Source organism: Carcharodon carcharias, chromosome 1 (assembly GCF_017639515.1).
Source record: "Carcharodon carcharias isolate sCarCar2 chromosome 1, sCarCar2.pri, whole genome shotgun sequence".
NCBI classification, from domain to species: Eukaryota; Metazoa; Chordata; class Chondrichthyes; order Lamniformes; family Lamnidae; genus Carcharodon; species Carcharodon carcharias.
Window position 1 is genome coordinate 86,840,237 of NC_054467.1, and position 22,365 is coordinate 86,862,601.

The 22,365-nt window shown below is 43.7% G+C and overlaps 1 protein-coding gene across 1 annotated transcript in view; it reads right to left on the minus strand.

Moving 5' to 3' along the window:
* Positions 1-22,365, minus strand: part of LOC121284649 (protein ZGRF1-like) — a 127,774-nt gene continuing 105,409 nt past the window's right edge. The window contains exons 28-31 of the mRNA XM_041200211.1: positions 10,941-11,029; positions 4,180-4,338; positions 3,506-4,023; positions 1-789 (exon numbers count right to left, since the gene is read on the minus strand). Of these exons, the coding sequence (XP_041056145.1) occupies positions 4,206-4,338; positions 10,941-11,029 (222 nt within the window). The 3' untranslated portion in view covers positions 1-789; positions 3,506-4,023; positions 4,180-4,205. The remainder of the gene's footprint in view (positions 790-3,505; positions 4,024-4,179; positions 4,339-10,940; positions 11,030-22,365) is intronic.

The following is a 22,365-nucleotide window of genomic DNA, read 5'->3' on the forward strand; positions in this document are numbered from 1 at the left end:
GCATGATAGCTTGGCACTCAGCTGCCAAAAACCGGAGACCATCAAACTGCCAATGTTTTGCGCGATTACAGACTCCCAACTCTACGACTAAGCTTTAAATCTGGGCCATAACGCTCCAGACAACTGCCACATTTTCTACTCTCGAAGGTGTTTTTTCGAAAGAATCTTGTGCCTCCGTATAATGCACGGGCATTTGTTTTACGAATAATTATGTTGGTAGTTTAAAGGTCATTAAAGTAGCTCACATTGGCTACAGTGGTTTCGAGTAAATCGGTGCGGTTTTATGCAGCGCTCCGTCCCTGGCCCTGTCTTTGTTGGAAATCTCGCTACACAAATATCTGTATTTTGTTCAACTGTAATGAATCTTGTTTGCAGCATTTTTGGAAGAGAGACCCTCAAATGAACCATATGGCCAGGGTGACTCGAGCTGGCCGTGTTTCGCAAACAAAGAGGGGATTGAGAAGCTGAAGGAAGGCAGCAAACTTCTTTCCGGCTGATGAAGCTGTTGTCTGGAGCCAATGATCCCAAATCTACAGGCTTTATTCCCAGATCAGCCTGGGACGTGATGTGTCATATGATTAGAATCTTTCATATTTACTACAAGTGTGTAGACGGACAGTCTGCAGAGAGAAGGGCACATATGTGAGGTAGACTTAGCATCTGAAAAAAAAATCGGATAAATACACTTGAATGAGGATTTGTTAGCTCTTGCTGCAGCGAGGTTCTAATCGATTGTTGATTGAGGTTTTGGGGACAACAGCGAGGAGCTGACGTCTTGAGTTACAAAATCTGAAAGAAGTGAATAGATTTTTTAAAAAAATACAAAGCAGTGGGACCTCTAATTTAGATTTAATTGCGCACCGTCAAAGCACGAGCGCAAACACACATTATCAGTAAACATTTCCGTGCATGTGTATAGAAATTATATTTCAACACTGGTTGAACAGTGTATTTGAAAGTACGGATAAACAATTCAACGGCTCGGGAGAATTATTGTCTAGAATTCCAACTCGGGCTGCTGCGGAGAGCTATTGCATCTCACGCTTTCATGTATGCAGTAACATATTTTGGATGTTAACCCTTCCAGTAAAGTTCTTCCATAACTGGCATTCCGAGCTAAAATCCAGCCAAGTGCGGTCTATATTTTACGAACTTGCAAGGAGATAAAGCGACGCCTATTGGAACAAGGAAGTCATTCATTAATGTATGCGGACATCAAGTGAATTGTGATGTGCACCGGCCCCTAATATTCAGCCTGGAATGGAAACGTCTGCCCGACCAGGGCTACAATTAACGATCCCTGCTGCAACAATAATACATTTTATCGCGAATCACAGAGGCATTTGTTTAACATAGAAAATACAGTGCAGAAACAGGCCATTCGGCCCAACTGCTCTCTGCCAATGTTTGTGATCCACACGAGTTTGTTGTCGACATTAAAGTTTTCTATCTGCTGTTCATGTTTATTACTAAACCAGTGGAATGTTGGGAAAGATTAACTATCAGTTTTATTATCTAAAAATTCGTAAGATAATGTAGCCTTTCGTGACTGTGTTGGGGAGGCGGGGTTGTAGTGCGAGGAGGAGGTGAGCCTCAACTGCGTTTCGTATGTTTCTTGTCCTTTCATGAAACTAGTGTTGAGGGGAATACCCTGGAAAAAATAAAAATTGTCAGGAGCATAAACGGAAAAGTTTAAAAACTCCATCAAATGTTGCGTTTTAGTAGTCATCTAGCTGTTGTTACTGTGTTTCTTAAACCCTACTAGGAGTTCTGTGGAAAAGCAATCGAGAACAATATTTTTATTCATTTTTCATCTATGCATCACTCACGCAGAGTATATTGGCCTGGAATCAGTCCTAAACAATAAGGGCGAATGCTTGAATAAATGGAACAGCAACTCCCAGCATCCGCACATGCGCAATTTGACGTAGAAATCAAGAGCTTGCTTTCTGATTTATCTAGCCCTTCCACAAGTTTCACTACACCAGTACATAGTGGAGAGCTTCAGCATTAAAGGCGTGAAATTGCGATACTTGCCCACTAAGCATGCCGGAAAAAGTTAGTCCATCAATTATGAGTGATTTATTTAATGGCACCATAAGCATTCATAACCTCCCTGACACTGAAAATTAGCTTTGACAGATGTGGAGTCTCATTCCTTCAACTTTTAATTATTGTTGGAAACTTTTTCAACTTTATTTATTTTAGCTTTCCCTTAATCCCATCATCCGAAAATGGCAAAGATGGAAAATGTCAAGGTAGCAATATTTGATAACAAGAAATAATTGTATATTTTAGTTTATTAGAAAATACTTAAGGTAATATTTGGCCTCAATCTCAACAGAGGCAAGTTGCATAGATGGAATTTCAGACAGGAAATCTGGAAGTATGGGTTTCCCACATGCTGTGGAAATTTCACTCCTGAGGTGGGTAGGGCAAGTTGGGAAATTTCTCAGCTGGGTGAACCACCTCAGGAGAAACTCCCCCAAATGGAAGGATCTTCACTCTGGGACAGGTGTGTGCATGTGTGTGTGTGTGTGGGGGGGGGGGGGGGGGAGAGTTGGTATGGGGCAGGATAGAGTCAGGCCCACCACCCCCATATGCAGGTTGGAGGCTGCCACAGGGGCTGCTGAGGAGCTGTTTAAAAGCCCCACCTCAGTTCTCTAGGACCTTGCCTGTTATTTTGTTAAAATTTTAGGCACTCTAGTCCTCACCCTTCACTCCCCATCAACCATCCCCACCCACTCCCTGCCAAAAAAAACCTCCAAAAATTGCCACACCTATAAATAAATGCAGGGACAACCTCAGTAATGGGGTTAGGAGTCAGCTGTTGTGCCTCTATCAGAGGGGTCGCTGGGAAGGGTTGTGACCTTGGGCGCCTTGAGGAGATCCCTAACATCATCATCCCTGTATATTCCTTCCCCTCTCAAGGCTGACCAGTACCTTCCTCCTAAGTATGAGTGAGGACTTGGCTGAATTTGAATGTGGCCTTCAAGGTGACTATTTGTTCAATGCTTTTCAAGGTAGTTGCCATCATGTGGAGGCCATTGTTACAAACCTGCATTCACCCATTGGCCTAACATGTTTGACTATTCATGAGGTTGGACATTCTTTCAATAAAGGTGCATGCCAAAGACATAATGGCACTTTGGGCTGCGATAGAGTCCTCCTTTGTAAGCACAAGGGACTGCACTGTCTTTGGGAATTCTGACAGATGACCACACATTTACTCTTTTGAGCAGCCAATTAAACTAAGCTAAGAAAACGAGGGACAAAGAGGCAGCCCCTTAAAGGGGTATTGCAAAAAGAAAAACTAATCTTAAAGGAAAATTATAAACATCAAATTAAAATGTGGTTAAAAGGGTCAAATAAAATACTCGACCCCGTGGTGCCCAGTGGACACAGAAGGCCTCAAACAGCTGGCAGACGCCACGTGGTCCTGCCCTAGGGACACCCAGCCGCAAACGTAGCCACGGAAGGGGGCAGACAGTCAAGCTGGACTTACCCCCTCAATTGCTCGCTGCCAGGACTTGTTGATAGCCAACTTGGCCAGACACAGGAGCAGGTTCACAAGGCCTTTCTCCCTCCATGCTCCCTCCACACAGGGGGCCTGTAGATCAGGAGAGTGAGGCTGAAGTGCAAAAAAACAAAAGTAAAAGGTTTTTTAAAAAACTGAAAAGGGAATGCAACCTACAACACCCTCACACATTTACCTTTGCTGCTCCACAAGCGCACGGTTAGTATATGATCGCTGAAGCTCAACATCTGTGTCTAGCTGAGAATAGTTGAATGCTTCCTCAGGCCTCCAATGGGGATTTCCCATGGCTGTCTCTGCCTTCAGCACCTGTTCTTGTTTGCATGTGAAGTGCTCCTCACCATTTGCCACCCTATCAACCTGTGAACCCTCCTGGTCTGGTAGAGAGTGCACAAGTCATGTGACAGTGCTTCCTCAGAGTGCTGCTCCTCCTCTGAGGACTGAAATGCCTTCTCCCCTCAACTCTTACTGTGCCTCCAGCAATACCCCTGTGGGAGATGAAAGACAATAGTCAGAGGTACATGTAGGTGACAAGAGAGATCAAGCTCTTGCATTTTGCTAATCATTATATTTTTCGTATTAGTGAACAGAGTTCCGCAAGAGATGATGGAGCCAGCTACAAGTATCATATGTAATGCTTTCACCTGATTGCTGTGCCACTCCTATCTCTTCATTGGCAACAGCCTGCACCGATGCCATCCTGCCGACTTCCAGGATATCCTCCTCCATTGCTGAAGGATGGCCAAAAATGGAACTTCATCCTCACTTCTGCACCTGTCTGTGGAGTTGGCCACTCTCTTTTCCTGCAATGAAAAAATTTAGAGTATTCCAATGAGTTCAGTCCCTGCTTAGGATGTCGGCACAAAATTGAGGGGGTTAACTATTGGGTAGGGAGTGCTAGGTCAGCACATTGAGAGCGAATGCCATTGCCATATACGGAGATAATGAGTTAAAGTGGAGACTGGGCAGACATTCTTATGCGTGGTCACAAATAATAGTACTTCTAAGGATTTGTATGCTGGAAAAGACTACAGAGATGAGGGAGTGATGGCTGCCAGCTGCAAATTGCATGGCACTCACCTTGTCTGATCTCAAGCTGTCATTGAAGCATTTCCTGCATTGGATCCTCGTTCTCTGCACCATATTGTGACTGTTCACTCTCTCTATGATCTCCAGTCATTCTGTTCTTGAGGCTGGCTAACCTCCTCCGGAAAGAGCACCTGCCTGTGTGTTTTCACAGCTTTAAACAAAACCTCAAGTGCCCTCTCTGTGAATTGTGGGGCTGCCCTTCTTCTGGCATCCATTTTTCTCCTCACAATGCCATCTGTAAGTTTGCCGTCCACAACACTGTGCTGAGTGCTGCTCATATCGCTTGACATATTCAGCCCTCATTCGAGTTTAACTCTTCATCCTGCCCATGGCACCTAATTGGACACCAAGGCCTGGATTTTTGCTCCTGACGCAGGTAGCTCAAGTTGGGAAATCTCCCTGCTCGGCCCACCTGCCCCGAATGACATGATTATCACTCCAGGGTTGAGGGGGTAGGGGGTGGAATCAGGCCCGTTGCCCCTGGATGCAGATCAGAGATAGCCACAGGAGCTGCTGAGTGCCAAGGCAGCCTGTTTAAAATGCCCGCCTTGGTTCTCTGGTACTTTGCCCCAGTTATTTTATTAAATATTAGGCCCTCTAGCCCTCATCACCCCTCTCAGCCACTCCCTACACATCATCAATGCCAACTTATATCAGCCACCCACCCCCATGGCCCCTCATACCCTTCATGCCAACACATACACCCTACCCACCTCCCTTGGCCCCTTATAGCTCCTATGCTAATGCACTGCCAACTCAAGCCCATCACCCACCCCTTGGCCTCTTACAGTCCCATGCCAACTTAATACCAACTTATGCCTACCCATGTCAACCCACACACCACACTTTTCTCTTGCACTCTCCATGCCAACTCACTCAGTCTCTACCATGAACAGACCTCTGGAACCATGTTGAGATGAGACAAAATAAAGATCTAGATATCTATTTCAGCCTGGACTATAAAAAAAAATCCCATTCATGGAAGCTCAAAACTTTAAAAACCTCTCAAGTATTTAATCCCTTATCAAAACAGTGTTGCATTCATAACCCCACCTCCAAGACAGCTAATCCTTTAATAACTTCTTTGAGCTGTCAATCAAACTGCAAACTTAACACCCCCAGGATAATTAGAGTAGTGAATAGCAGCCAAGCATTAATTATGATATAATTGCAGCCTTTGGGGTCATGTCAACAAACAGGTATTTAAACTATTAGAACAATTTTTTTTCAACTCTGACATATGCAGGCTGTTTTTTCCCCAAGTAGTTTAAGTTGGGGATTTAAATAACTTTACAGTTTGCGTTTTTTAAAACTCTCACTGATACAGGCAGGCTTTCTTTATTTTAAAGGGTTGGGATTTAAATAACTTTACAGCTTGACAACTCTACATACCTTATCTACCAATTATGAGCATTTATGTCTCTTCCATAAATTTATGACTCCCACCTTGCGGGATAAAGCCCTTGCAACAGCAAAAATGGGGTATGTTTGAACTCAGCACTGAGTTTAAATGGCCCTGCTGAGTTTGGGTTTCCAATTGTGTGAATCATTTCCCAACGCCTTTCCATACAGGAAAAAATTGGATCTGTCAACAATGGGGACAGAACTTCTGGATCCTGTCTGTCATTTTTAAATGTCCATGGAGGCTCCACGACTCAGTGAGTATCCGGTTCCATGCCCAGAGATGTTCTCTTAATTGGCTGGCACTTGCAAAACTCACCTGGAAGGCTCGCAAAGTGGAGAGTCAGGTTGCTGACCTGGAAGTGCTCCGTCAAGTAAGATTCCCACCCACTATTTCTGGCAAACCCCATGATCTTCTTATCTCCCCTCCTTAGGATGAGTAAATGCCAGATATTGCTCTTCAGCTTGATACATATTATCTACCATCTTTCTGTGTACCATAATGTTTAAAACATGGTTGAGATAAAACTGATTTTTTTTAAAAAATTCATTCACAGGATGTGGGCTTCGCTGGCTGGGCCAGCATTTATTGCCCATCCATAGTTGCCCTTGAGAAGGTGGTGGTGAGCTGCCTTTTCTTGAACTGCTGCAGTTCATGTGGTGTAGGTACACCCACAGTGCTGCTCAGAAGGGAGTTCCAGGGTTTTGACTCAGTGACAGTGAAGGAACGGCGATATATTTCAAAGTCAGGATGGTGAGTGACTTGGAGGGGAACTTCCAGGTGGTGGTGTTCCCATCTATCTGCATATATAATACATTATACATATATAATGGAACGTAGGATAATAATCAAGACCACCGCTTTACAATTTTCATGGGAGAGGGACAGAATTGCAGAATTTGATGTAGAAAATACCAATTAAAATTCCAGAATACCATGTGATAATAAAATTATTTAACTTGCTCCATCTTGGTAAATCACTGGCACTAATATACATTATACATTAAATGACATAACTGCCCAAAATATAAAAGAGCATAATTGCCTGATTCACTGCGAGCAATGATATGTGAGATCCATCAGTTACATATTAGATATGTTGAACATATACTGATGTCATACTTTGTTATATCTGTACTAAGCTGGCATTTATAATTATTTTAGTGTGTCTTGTCTAAGTTAAACACCACTCAAAATAATTTGAGCACAAAATTTATCTTGGTACTTCAGCTCAGTGCAGAGTGTGGGGTTATTGGAGGTGAAGTCTTTTGAATAAGATGTTAAATCAAGGTCCTGTCCACCTGTTTACATGCATATAAAAGATGCCATGGTACTTGTCATAGAAAAGTAGGGGTTTTCTGTCCATCACATACCCATCAGTCAACCTCTCCAAAAACAGATCAACTAGTTATTTATCACGTTGCTGTTTGTGAGACTTTACTCTGTGCAGTTTAATGACTGTATCTGCCAATAAGGATCCCTGACCAACCAACAACCAAACCACAAATGATCTTACTTAACAAATAAGGTTTTGTGACTTAAAGGTACACAGTTCCACTTAGCAGAATAACACTTGAACATTACATGGTACAAAGAGCATCCTTAGAAAATAACATATCTTTCAATTTTCTCTGAGCAACACAAGAAATTAGTCTAAAATACATAACATCTAGTAGCTTTTTGCACGTTACACTTCACAAATTAAATGTCAGTTGCCTCACTTGATACGCAAAACATGCATCACACTTGGAAACAACTAAAGAAGTATGAAAACGATAAATGCTGAATGACCATAAGTGAAGGGTTTTATTTCAAACAAAACAAATGATTGAAAGTGATAACAGAAACAAATATTTAATCCATTTTTATTTCTTAATAAGTTCTGTACAACTCATATAATTTATCATTTTTGTTGATATATTTTAGAACATTTATTATACTTTATATCATAGTAAGTTTAGATCATTTTCTTAATCATTCTATACAATATGATCAAAGATATTCTGCTATTTAAACAAATAATAAAGAAAATGTGGAGGCAGAGGAGTGTGGGGGTTTGAAAAGATGGCAGTAAAATTGGGGAAAGGAGAATGAGTAATAATAAAGGCTTCACTTTCCAATACAAGTGAAAGATTGTTATGGGTACCAACTGCTTAAGTTACAAACCCCATATTGCCTTCTTTTTTCATTGTCTGGAGTGCTCTTGAGTTGTCAACATTTTTCCTGAAGCTGTTGGTCACTTTATTAATTTTCTAGATTAACAATTATGGCAAATCATTGGCAATGGTTTCTGTCATTCAGCCCGATTCAAATCTGATTTGAAGTTGTTTAGGACTGGATGATATTCACAGTGAACTGAGTAAGTTCTCTCACTAAGACAGTGTTTAGGCAATGTTATGTTCATTTTATATTATAAGCCCTGAAAGTTGAGCCTTTCCTGAATCCATCAATGTTATATATATTTTGTTACATATATATATATATATATTATATGAGTATTAGAAGGTTATTATTTGAGACTTCAGACTGCATAACTGTCTGCTCATCAAGTTGAATGTGTCTTGTGCTGGCTACCATATCTACCTGTTCTGCTGGGATAAAAACCTTTGCTCCAACAGAGACTCATACTTTCTTCTGTCAATGCAGTAATCTGAATCAATGCCTGAGTCAACACCTTCACAATCTGACCAACTGATGCTGAAGTTGCTAAACCCCTGCACCAACTCCAAAGCATCCATTTATTATTTTTACAAGACCCAAGCAGTGAATGGAAATGCCAAGGGAGGTACAAAGCTGTTGCTCTATAAAGATATCCGGAAAATGGAGTCTGTATCTCTTGACCCTGACAGTGTTTAATTATGGATAACCCCAATGCTGCATTGTGTGCCAAGTCATCTTTAGCAGCCTATTCATGGGGAAGGAGATCTTGAACAGAGTCTTGCATTGATTAATTACTGCAGGTTTCCCTGTTTCCAACTTTGAAATACTGCATAATGTTGAAAAATACATTGGAAAACATACTTCCATCATTTTAATATCATTACAATATATCTGTCCATATAAGGGCAGGTGCATCACCTATTATTGCCAGCAAAAAAATGGGACAACTGTAAAAATGTCTGGTGGAATGGGTTTCTGATCCATTTCCTATCTGTTCTGCCATGAACTCAGCTGAGGGAAGGGTAGAAAATCCAAGGCAGAATGACAATCAGGAGGCCACTGTCTTGAACTACTTTCTCAGAAGACAGTCCAAATAGCGTGCAGTACAGTGGTTGCATCCAGGGCCCAACTTGTTTATTCAGAAAGGCAACCTTTTGGTTAAATGCAGATAAACTGAAATATGTTTGAACATATTGTGTCCATTTCTGATCACCACACTATAGGAAGGTTGCGAGGGCCCTTGAGAGGGTGCAGAGGAGATTTACCAGAATGGTTCTAGGATGAGTGGTTACAAGTACAAGGTTAGGTTGGAGAAGCAGAGGTGGTTCTCCTTGGAGCAAAGGAGGTTAAGGGGAGATTTGACAGGTTTAAATTAGGTAGACAAAGAAAAACTGATGTCATTAGCTGGTGGCCTAAGGACTAGGAGACACAGATTTAAGGTTTTGGACAAGAGATGCAGTGGGGATGTGAGGAAGAACTTTTCTATGCAGTGAGTGCTAATGACCTGGAATTCAACACCTACAAGTGTGGTGGAAGCGGAGACCAAGAATGATTTTAAAAGAAAACTAGATGGGCACTTGAGGGAAATAAACTTGTGGGGTTATGGAAATGGGAATGGGACTAACTGGGTTTCTTTCCAGGGAGCTGACAGGTTTGATGTGCTGAAAGGCCTCTTTCTGTGCCACAATGACACTGAAAATGATTTAGAAATGAAATCATGCAGCATTCATTTTTCAGGCAAGCAACGGGCACTGAAGAGTCCAATGTGGCAGGCAGTATGCATGTGTTCACTTCGCGCTGCTCTCCATATTGCTGAGGTTGTGCAGTCATTACGCAAGAGCATCTGCCTGAAACCATTAAGCAATTTGAATATGCAAATCAAATATGCAGTTAACACCTATTTCAGGGTCCTTTACAAAACTGGATCCCGACTGACCATAACATGGGCTGTGAATGCTGCGGCTTGTTTTCTCAGTAAAAAGCTGTCCAATACACTCTTTAAAGGGACTGCCTAGAGGTTGCCAGCAAAACAGTTTTTTGTACTAATTTGCCTGTGGGAAGAAGAGGAGCTTGAATGCGCCTCCTGGCTTCACATTAAAGCTGTGGGTCACATGCAGACAGATGCTCTTGGTAACTACTGCATACCCCATGCAATATGAAGTACAGCACATATCCAGTGTGGAATAAGCATATACACACCATCTGCCACATTGAATCTTTCAATGCTTGTTTCTAACCTAGAAAATGAGCACTGTGAGATCTACGGCACAAAAAGAAGCCATTCAACCCATCAAGTCCATGTCGGCTCTCTGTAGAGCAATCCAGTCAGTCCCATTCCCCATTCTATCGGAGTAGCCCTGCAAGTTTATTTCTTTCAAATGCCCATCCAATTTTCTTTTGAAATCATTCATAGCCTACACCCAAAGCCTTCCCCACAACTCAACGAACGCACGGTGCTGGTATCCCTGCCCACAGATGTTCACCCTCTTTAGGACTGTCACATGGGCTCTTGGGGCACGACTGGCATCCCCAATATACACCCTGCAAACAGGGCTCTTTCACATGTTTCTATTGTGTATCCCTTTCAGCGCAGTGGTTCATGGGTCTCCATTAAGTTTACCCCTGACTTCAGAGGCAAACCAAATTTCCAAGCCAATAAGTTTGATCGACAAAAGATGGTATCTGCTCTCAACTGGAAAAGAAGTGATTGGGTGTATAGTGATGGTATACATGTGCAGTTATGAATTAAATCACCTTCCAGTAGCCTGTGGACTTGGATAATTTGTGCAATCCTGCACCCCAGGTGTTTTAATTCCTTCAGCCCTTTCTCTGGTATTAACAGCCTGTGAAGTAAAAAAAAAAACCTCTTAAATTAAAATAGAAGCTAGGTTGTACTTAAAAATATTAAATTGATAAGTATTGCATTTTAATAATGGTTTTAAGTTTAGATTAATCTGTCATAACTGTTCAAAGATAAAAGTTTACTGCACTGAGTTTAACGCTGCACGCCTCCAGAATTTTTACTGAAAAAGGCAGTAGTACTACACTTGTAGTTATGAGTTCCTGAACAAAATGTCAAGTGACAGTGCATTAATGTATAAACAGAAAAAGCTGGAAATACTTAGCAAGGCAGGCAGCATCTGTGGAGAGAAAGAGTTTATGGGCTGAATCTTAAATCAAAAGAAACGGACAGTTTGGTTCAGGTTAAAGTCTGAAAAATCTGTTTCCTGACCAAACCACCCATTTCCAGCTTTAACTGAGCCTGGAACTTGGGCAGGCAGCCAACCCTCTCCGAGGAGATGGGTTGGAATGTAAAATATGAAATAAGGCTTAGTATCTTATTGTCATTCAGATTTTAAACTTTAACGCTGGTTGGTCAGGTTTACCGAGTGGAAGAGAACCTGGCAGCTTCATTGAGGTGAGGACTTGGTGAATTTACTCCTCCCTCCTGGGCCCAGATGCCTGCTTGAGAAGCCTCCACAATCAGGCATCCCGACAGTATAGCGCCTTCCGCTTCCCACCTTCTCTGAACCTCTGCACACCCCATCCTGCTCCTCAGGCCTCTGATTTCACCATGAGGCACCCAATTCCCGCCCACCATCACCAGTACCACCACAAGGCCTCTTACCTCCACCCACAATCACTAGGTCTCTGATCCTGCCCCTCAGCTTGAGGATTCCAACCACCCCGCCCCATCCATCCCCCAACGGCCTCTGAACTCCCATTTCTCCCTGCTCCAAGGTCACCTCTTCCCCCAGGTGCCCAATTCCCAGCCCCCACCCCCAACACCACCAGGCCACTGATAACCCTGATCCAGACCTCAAGCCTGTAAATGAACTCATCGCGAGGCCTCCTGACCTTCCATTACAATGCGTCGCCCACCACCAACCAAACAGGCCCCCAACCCCATTCCCACCACCAGTATTTGTAGCCCAAATAATTGACACTTTATTTCCCTCCTAAAGAACCTCTCTTTACCCCCTCCAATCCAAGCCCTTCCCCTCTTATCAAGCCGCCAGTCTGATCAACAGCAATCCTTTCCCTCCAACTGAAAGTCATCTGATCAACTCCCCCACTCTCCCCAATTGGCCCTCCCCTTCTCACCCCACGGTCGATGAACCCCACACCCCGTCCCTGATTTAAAGAAGTGGCCCTAGAAATAGTGGATGCATTGGTGGTCATCTTCCAAGATTCGACAGACTCTGGAACAGTTCCTACAGATTAGAGGGTAGCTCACGTAACCCCACTATTTAAAAAGGGAGGTTGAGAGAAAACAGGGAACTATAGACCAGTCAGCCTGAAAACGGTAGTGCGGAAAATTTTGAGTCCATTATAAAAGATTTAATAGCTGAGCACTTGAAAAACTGGCAGAATCAGACAGAGTCAGTATGGATTTATAAAAGGGAAATCATGCTTGACAAATCTGCTGGAATTTTTTGAGGATGTAATTAGTAGAGTGGGTGAGGGGGAGCCAGTGGTTGTGGTTTATTTGGACTTTCAGAAGGCTTTCGACAAAGTCCCACAAAAGAGATTAACGTGTAAAATTAAAGCACATGGGATTGGGGGCAGTGTATTGAGATGGATAGAAAACTGATTGGCAGGCAGGGAACAAAGAGTAGGAATAAACGGGTCTTTTTCCGAATAGCAGACAGTGACTAGTGGGGTACCACAGGGATCAGTGCTGGGCCCCTAGCTACTCACAATATATATTAATGATTTAGATGAGGGAACTAAATGTAATATCTCAAATTTGCAGATGACACAAAGCTGGACGGGAGGGTGATCCGTGAGGAGGATGCTTCGGTGTGATTTGGACAAGCTGAGTGAGTGGGCAATTGCATGGCAGATGCAGGATAATGTGAGGTTATCCACTTTGGTAGCAAAAACAGGAAGGCAGATTATTATCTGAATGGCTATAAATTGAGAGAAGGGAATGTGCAACGAGACCTGGGTGTCCTCGTACATCAGTCGTTGAAGGTAAGCATGTAGGTGCAGCAGGCAGTAAATGGTATATTGGCCTTCGTAGCCAGAGGATTCGAGTACAGGAGTAGGGATGTCTTGCTGCAAGTATACAGGGCCTTGGTGAGCTCACACCTGGAATATTGTGTGCAGTTCTGATCTCCTTTTCTGAGGAAGGATGTTCTTGCTATAGAGGGAGTGCAGCAAACGTTTACCAGACTGATCCCTGGGATGGTGGGACTGACATATGAGGAGAGATTGAGTCGGTTAGGATTATATTCGCTAGAGTTCAAAAGAATTAAGGGGATCTCATAGAAACCTATAAAATTCAAACAGGACTAGACAGGGTAGATGCAGGAAGGATGTTCCCGATGGTGGGGGAGTCCAGAACCAAGGGGTCACAGTCTGAGGATACTGGGTAGACCATTTAGGAATGAGAGGAGGAGAAATTTCTTCACCCAGAGAGTGGTGAGCCTGTGGAATTCGTTACCACAGAAAGTAGTTGAGGCCAAAACATTTTATGTTTTCAAGAAGGAGCTAGATATAGCTCTTGGGGCAAAAGGGATCAAAGGATATGGGAAGAAAGCAGGAGCAGGCTTTGAGTTGGATGATCAGCCATGATCATAATGAATGGCAGACCAGGCTCGAAGGGCCGAATGGCCTACTCCTGCTCCTATTTTCTATGTTTCTATGATTTACCTGCTGCAGTAGCCTTCATCCACTGGTCCTCCATTCAAATGGATGTCGGAGAGGGTACCAATCATTGACATCATTCACACGCTGTGAAGTTAAAACCCCACAGCGTGTCAGAAAATCCTAGATTGCGGATTCTCTACAACTTCCTGACCAACCAATTCCCGGTGGATCAGTTAAGTAAAAAATGCCTTCCAATGTTTCCAGTCTGTGACCTTCTGTCAGAACTGGCAAATGTTACAAATGTTCCTGGTTTTAAACAAGTACAGGTGCAGGGCAAGTGGTGGATTGGGAAGAAAGATCAAAAATGAAGTTCTGTGATAGGGTGGAAGACAGGAATGATAAAATAAACAGCAGAATCATTAGCAGTACCTGCTGTGCATTATCACTGTTTTGCCACAGTGAATGAAATACATGACAGTCTAGCAATATTACCAAATAAAACTGACAGGCCAGGTGGATTAAGAAGCAGTAGCTACAACTACGTGCCCCATTTTAAAGACAAATACCTCTTGAAATAAACTGCGCTGGATAATCCATTAATATAGGAAGTTAATAAATTTCAATTTGAGTAACAATGTACTTCCCAATTCCTTCCAAGACATTTTAATACAACTGTAATTATGGACAGTGTAAGCCAAAGAATGAAAAAAAAAAACATGATCTAGATTAGAGAAAGTGGTGGCAGCCAATTTTCCACCTCAATTGTGGATAAACAAAGTTGTATGAAGTGAAAAAGTGGATCGGTATCTGTACATTGGGTTTCTGCACATTTTTGCCATGCAATTCCTGATGCTTGAAGTGTACAGGTGCTTCACTGTAATACTGAAATTGGGAGGTAATGAGATCATTTTATCTTGCATACTATATCCCAATGTCATGTGAGCACATCACAGAGTGATCTTCATACCCTTGTGTGACAGATGCAGCCATATGGGGAAGTTTTATTTAAACGGCAGAGTAAGAGGGTTCAGTGGTGGGAGGCAATGGGTCCTGACAATATTCCAGCAACAGTACTGAAGGCTTATGCTCCAGAACTTGCCGCACCCCTAGCCAAGCTGTTCCAGTAGAATTACAACACTGGCATCTACCCAGCTATGTGGAAAATTGTCCAGGTGTGTCCTGTACACAAAAAGCAGGACAAATCTAACACAGCCAATTACGGCCCCATCAGTCTACTCTCGATCATCAGTAAAGTAATGGAAGGGGTCATCAACAGTGCTACCAAGTGGCACTTGCTTAGCAATAATCTGCTCACTGATGCCCAGTTGGGTTCCGCCAGGGCCACTCAGCTCCTGACTTCATTACAGCCTTGGTTCAAACATGGACAAAAGAACTGAACTCCCGAGGTGAGGTGAGAGTGACTGCCCTTGACATCAAGGCATCATTTGACCAAGTGTGGCATCAAGGAGCCCTAACAAAACTGGAGTCAATGGGAATCAGGGGGGAAACTTTCCACTGGTTGTAGTCATACCTAGCACAAAGGAAAGTTATGGTTGTTGGAAGTCAGTCATCTCGGTCCTAGGACATCACTGCAGAAGTTCCTCAGGGTAAAGCCCTTGCCCAAACATTTTCAGTGCTTCATCAATGACCTTCCTTCCATCATAAGGTCAGAAGTGGGCATATTTGTTGATGACTGCATAATGTTCAGCACCATTTGCAACTCCACAGATACTGAAGCAGTCTATGTCCAAATGCAGTGAGGCCTGGACAATATCCAGGCTTGGGATGACAAGTGGCAAGTAACATTCACCCCACAAGTGCCAGGCAATGACCATCTCCAAAAAGAGAGAATCGCCCCTTGATGTCCAATGGCATTGCCATCACTGAATCCCTCATTATCAACATCCTGGGGGTTACCATTGACCAGAAAGTGAAGTGGACAAGCCATATAAATACTGTGGCTACAAGAGCAGGTCAGAGGTTAGGAATAGTACGACTAACCCACCTCCTGACTCCCCAAAGCCTGTCCACCATCAACAAGGCACAAGTTAGGAGTGTGATGGAATACTCCCCACTTGCCTGGATGAGTGCAGCTCCCACAACACTCAAGAAGCTTGACACTGTGCAGGACAAAGCAGCCCACTTGATTGGCATCACATCCACAAACATTCACTTGCTTCACCACTGATGCACAGTAGCAGCAGTGTGCACCAACTACAAAATGCACTGCAGGAATTCACCAAGGCTCCTTCGACAGCACCTTCCAAACCCACAACCACTACCATCTAGACAGACAAGCGCAGCAGATAGATGGGAACAGCACCACCTGGAAGTTCCCCTCCAAATCACTCACCATCCTGCTTCGAAATATATCGCCATTCCTTCACTGTCACTGGGTTAAAATCCTGGAACTCCCTTCCTAACAACAGTGTGGGTGTACCCACACCACATGGACTGCAGTGGTTCAAGAAGGCAGCTCACCACCTTCTCAAGGGCAACTAGGGATGGGCAATAAATGCTGGCCCAGCCAGCGAAGCCCACATCCTGTGAATGAATAAAAAAAAAAATCAGGCTGTTTTGGTACTTATTTTTTCTGCTGCCCCTTAGATTTTCAGCTGCATATTCAGTAATTGTTCTACCGCTGCCTCTTTTCACATACTATACCATTGAAGCAACAAGTTGTTCAGCAGGAAATCCCCAACACTTCAGGTTTCAGGAGGCAAAGGAGGATAGCATGAAGGAATAAAAGAAAAATACTGCAGATGCTGGAAATCTGAAATAAAAAGAGAAATGCTGGAAAAACTCAGCAGGTCTGATAGCATCTGTGGAGAGAGAAACAGAGTTAATGTTTCGAGTCCATATGACCCTTCTTCAGAGCTAAAGAGAAATGTGATGAAATTTATACTGTTTAAGTGGTCGGGGAGGGGGGCGGGGGGGTTGTGGAGCAGGTGAAGCAGGATAGGTCAGGGATAGGTGGGGGTTAAAGAGAGATTGACAAATAAGTCATGGGCACAAGACAAAGGGAGTGTTAATGGTAGAGGTAAGGGCTAAAGAAGGTGCTGATAGTGGCCTAAAGATAAGAAAGCAGAATGTGTGAACAGTAGAACAAGAGTTAGCACTATGAAAGAGCAACATGGAACAAGTAAATATGGCCCTTTTGGGGGTGGGGTGGGGGGAGAGGGCGGTGGTTAGGAAGAAAGGATAGAAAACGGGATAAAAAAAGGTAAAAAGGGGAATAAAACAATGAATAAATGAATAAAAATAAGTAAATAATAAGTAAAAATAAATTTTAAAAAAGGGTTAAAAGAGGGGTGAAGGTGGAGGAGACAGTTCATGATCTGAAGTGGTTGAACTCAATGGTAAGTCCGGAAGGCTGTGAAGTGCCTATTCGGAAGATGAGGTACTGTTCCTCCAGTTTGCATTGGGCTTCACTGAACAATTGCAGCAAGCCAAGGACAGACATGTGGGCATGAGAGCAGGGTGGTGTCTTTAAGTGGCAAGTGACAGGAAGATCTGGGTCATGCTTGCTGACAGACCGAAGGTGTTCCACAAAGCGGTCACCCAGTCTGCATTTGGTTTTACCAATGTAGAGGAGACCTCAATGGGAGCAGCGAATGCAGTAGACCAAATTGAAGGAGGTGCAAGTGAAGCACTGCTTCACCTGAAAGGACTGTTTGGGCCTTTGGATGGTGAGGAGGGAGAAGGTAAAAGGGCAGGTGTTGCACCTTTTGTGATTGGAAGGGCAGGTGCTGTGGGAAAGGGATGAGGTGTTGGGGGGGATGGAAGAGTGGACCAGGGTGTCACAGAGGGAATGGTCCCTATGGAATGCTGAAGGTGGGGGGGGGGTGAGGAAAAGGTGTGTTTGGTGGAGTTGGTGGAAGTGGTAGGGAATGATCCTTTCAATGTGGAGACTGGGTGGGTGAAAAGTGAGGACAAGGGCAGTTCTGGGAGGGAGGGGAAGTGTGAGGGCAGAGGCAAGGGAGATGGGTCAGACACGGTTGAGGGCTCTATCAACCACATTGGGTGGGAAACCCCGGTTAAGGAAGAAGGAAAACATTCAGAAGTGCTGTTTTGGAAAGTGGCATCATCAGAACAGATGCAGAGGAGGCGAAGGAACTGAGAGAATAGGATGGAGTCCTTACAGGAAGCGGGGTGTGAGGAGCTGTAACCGATGTAACTGTGAGGATCAGTGGGCTTGTAATGAATATTGGTGGATAGTGTAATGAATATTGGTGGATAGTCTATCACCAGAAATGGAGACAGAGAGGTCAAAGAAGGGAAGGGAGATGGATCATGTGAAGGTGATAGAGGAGTGGAAATTGGAAGCAAAATTGATAAATATTTCCAGGTCCAGGCAAGAGCACGAAGCAACACCAATACAGTCATCAATGTACTGGAGAAAGAGTTGTGGGAGGGGGCCTGAGTAGGACTGGAACAAGGAATGTTCCACATGCCCCATAAAGAGACAGGCATAACTGGGGCCCATGTGGGTACCCACAGCCACATCTTTTATTTATAGGAAGTGAGACAAGTTTAAGGAGAAATTATTCAGTGAAGGAACAAGTTCAGCCAGGTGGAGAGTGGTGGTGGATGGGGATTGTTTGGGCTTCTGATCAAGGAAGAAGCGAAGATCCTTCAGGCTATCCTGGTGAAGAATGCAGGTGTAGAAGGATTGGACATCCATGGTGAACAGGAGGCGGTTAGGGCCAGGGAACTGGAAATTATTGATCTGATGTAGGGCGTCAGAGGAAACATGGATGTAGGTGGGGAGAGGCTGGACAAGGGGAGAGAATGGAGTCAAGATAGGAAGAAATGTGTTCCTTGGGCAGGAACAGGCTGACATGATGGGTTGAACAGGACAGTTCTGTTTGTGGATTTTGGGAAGGATGTAGAAGTGGGCTTTGCAGGGTTGGAAGACTATGAGGCTGGAAGCTGTGGAGGGAAGATCTCCAGAGGAAGTGAGGTCAATCACTGTCCTAAAGACAATGGCTTGATGTTCGATGGTGGTGTCATGGTCCAGGGGGAGGTAGGAGGAAGTGTCTGAGAGTTGGCGCTCAGCCTCTGCGAGGTAGAGGTCAATACGTCAGACAACAACAGCACCGCCCATGTCGGCAGGTTTGATAACAAAGTCAGGGTAAGACTTGAGAGAATGGAGTGCGGCAAATTCAGAAGGACACAAATTAGAGTGGGTGAGAAGAGCAGAGAAATTGAGATGGCCGATGTCATGCCAACAGTTCTCAATGAAAAGATCAGGAGCAGGTAAGAGGCCAGAGGGAGGGAACCAGGTGGAGGGAGTATACTGGAGCTGGGTGAAAGGGTTGAACAGGGGGAGATTGCTGCCCAAAGAAGTGAGCACAGAGACAAAGGTGGCGGAAGAAGAGCTCAATATCATGCCAAGACCGAAATTCATTGAGGTGAGGGTGTCAGGGGATGAAACTGAGTCCTTTGCTGAGTACTAATCATTCAGCATCAGAGAGGGGAAGGTCAGAGGGTATGGTGAATTTACGGCAAGGGTCGGGATTAGAAGAAGGGATGGGGTCAGGCAGATGGGAAGGGGCGGAGAATCCTGGATGGGCATTGGTATCAATAAGTTGTTGAAGCTTGCATTCCTTAACACCTGAAAGGAAGAGAAAAAATATTCTTGTTAAGGCGTTGGATGGGACAAAGAATAAAATGAAACAGGGGACAAGGACAACTTTGAGATAGGGTGAGTCAGTGCTGCTGGAGGGAGAGGTCGAGTGTGTACATATGGTGACACATGGCACTGAGTGTGGATCTCAAAATGAGGCTAGAACAGCGGTCTGAGGATATACCTGTTATCCTGGGTGGATTTGAAACATGAGGGATGGAATTTCAATTGGAATCCACATGGGGTAACTGGGAGATGGAGACATTCGCTGTGGAAGGAAATATGGCTGTGAAAGCAAGTTTTGGTAAACACCTTGTCAAACACCAGGAGGGAAATGGAAAGCAATTAAGGTGGACAGGGCAAAAGAGACAGATGGAAATTCTGTCGGAGAGAAGAGCAGTACTTCTTCAAGGTAGACATTCCAGGAAGAGAAGTGGCAGTGAATTAAACAGTTCAGATAAAAGCAAAATAATGTGGATGCTGGAAATCTGAAATAAGAACAGAAATTGCTGGAAAAACTCAGCTGGTCTGATAGCCTCTGTGGAGAGAGACACAGAGTTAGCGTTTCAAGTCCGCATGACTCTTCTTCAAAGCTAACGAGAAGTAGAAATGTGATAGGTTTATACTTTTTAAGGGGGGTTGAAGCTGGTGAAGCTGGATAGGTCAGCAATAGGTGGGGGCTAAGGGGAGATTGACAAAGATGTCATGGACACAAGACAAAGGTCAATGGTAGTGGTAAGGGCTAAAGAGGGTGCTGATAGTGGCCTAAAGGTAAGAAATCAGAATAAACATATAACATAGAGGGATGTCAGGGCAGACAGGCTGCACCAGAAGTGTTCTGTGCCCATGCATTGATAGCCTCACACCCTTGACTACAAACAGAAGAGCACATACCTTCCTTGGGCATACATAAGCTCTAATTCCCCAGCCAAAGGAGGACCATGACAGAAAATGTGACGGAACAACTATAATATTTGAAGGACTAACTAACCTTAGTTCTGGATGGTTCGGTGAAAGTGTCGCAGTAATGCAGTGTAATTCTTAGTATACTGAGGATTGTTTAGCAAATGTTGTCCAATTGCAGAATCACATCTCATGTTGGACACTATGTTCTGAGTTTTTCAAGCACGGGCTGGTTGGGTACGGTCTGTACCTTGCCGACTGCAAACAGCGACTGGGACATGCTGTTTGATACAATCCACCAGTCTTTAGGACATACGGCCTACTTACCGAGCATCACACTGGCACTGATATACGCTAACAACCAATTTAAGATTGTCAGTCGGGCTCACGGTGTGGCGCATGTGTGTGTACTGGAAGATACATATATTAATACACAGGACCCTGTTCTTTGCAGACAAGAAAGAACAAGTACACACGTTGTGCCTGTTGCAGCTAAACAAAATAAGTGACAGCCATTTGCTGACTCATTCCTCAGGGCAATGCCTTGACCAATCAGGGTCAAGCTGCCTGGTTTAAATTTCAAACGTTTGGCAATTAACTGTCAGTCACCATCACTCCGCGCATTCTCCGTGGCAAGGCCTCTATCAGTCAGAGTCCACTTGCCAACCAATCAGCACACTCTTCTCATACAGTATAAATTGTTTTCTCCTTATATTGGTATTCTTGCGAAGTGTCCTGATAAGTGCAAGACAAAAAGCTTTGACATATCTCCTTTTTCAGCAATACTCAAGTTCTGTACTACCAAACAGATTAGAAATTATTAGAAATTCACTCAAAGGGTTGTGAATCTTTGAAATTCTCTATCCCACAAGGTCATGGATGCTCTATCATTGAATACATTTAAAGCTGGGACAGACAGATTTTTAGTCTCTCAGGGAACCAAGGGATTTGGGGAGGGGTTGGGAAAGTAGAGTTGAGGCCCAAGATCAGACATGTTTGTATTGAATGGCAGTGCAGGCTTGATAGGCCATAAGACCTACTCCTGCCCCTATTTCTTGCGTTCTTGTGGTCTTCTATTCCATTGAGAAAGAAAGATTCTACAAGATAGATGTACCATCTGAGGCTAACAAAAGAGGTTCAGGATGGTATCAAATTGAATGGGAAGGTACACAATGTTGTGAAGATTAGTGGTAGGCCTGAAGGTTGGGAAAATCTTAGAAAACAGCAAAGGATGACTAAAAGAAGAACAGTGGGAAAGCCAGTGCAAACACGACAGGCCAAATGGCCTCCTCCTGTACCATAATGATTCTGAATAACCAGCATATTCCAATTGGCTCCACCTACCAAGATGTCACCAATCATAACTGCAGTTTCTGGCACATCTACCTTGAACAAGATTGGAATGCTGACTTCACAGCATTTGGGCCAGCAGAGACCAGCAGTTTTGTCATCTGGTGCAAGGTCACCTGCAGCTAACATATAGCATAGGGCTGGCACAGTCAGTGACAGTAAGGGCCAACTGCAGGTTCAAACCTGCCTCCTTCACTTATGGAGATAGCACTTAGAGGGGCAAAAAAAAAGGGCAATCCTCTTATAACCACCTCCACTGCACTACCCATCAAAAAGAGGGGTAAGTGTTTGGTCATTTGCTCTCAGTATCTGGTTTGTTTCTCCAACTTTGTTGTTCCTTTCACTTCATCTTTTAGTGCTTAGCCCTTCCAGCCTTTTGAACCTTTTTAAAACATTATCACATTAAATGACCATTTCTCTTTAAATTACACATTCACCACAATTTCCTAGTTCATTAAGCTAGTTTCCTACAACAATCCTGAGGTGTACATGGAGCTAAAGAATAATTATGCAAATTAAATTACATAAGAAAAGCATACATGCTATTAACACATTAAGGGGCTACATTTCACAAGATTCTCTTGATCCTCTTCCATAAATACAATGGTGGACCCTGGAAACACAGAGAAATGGTGAAATGATAAAGAAGAATTACAAGGAGACAATACAGAGAAGAACCATGAGGCTAGTCCCTACTGTTAG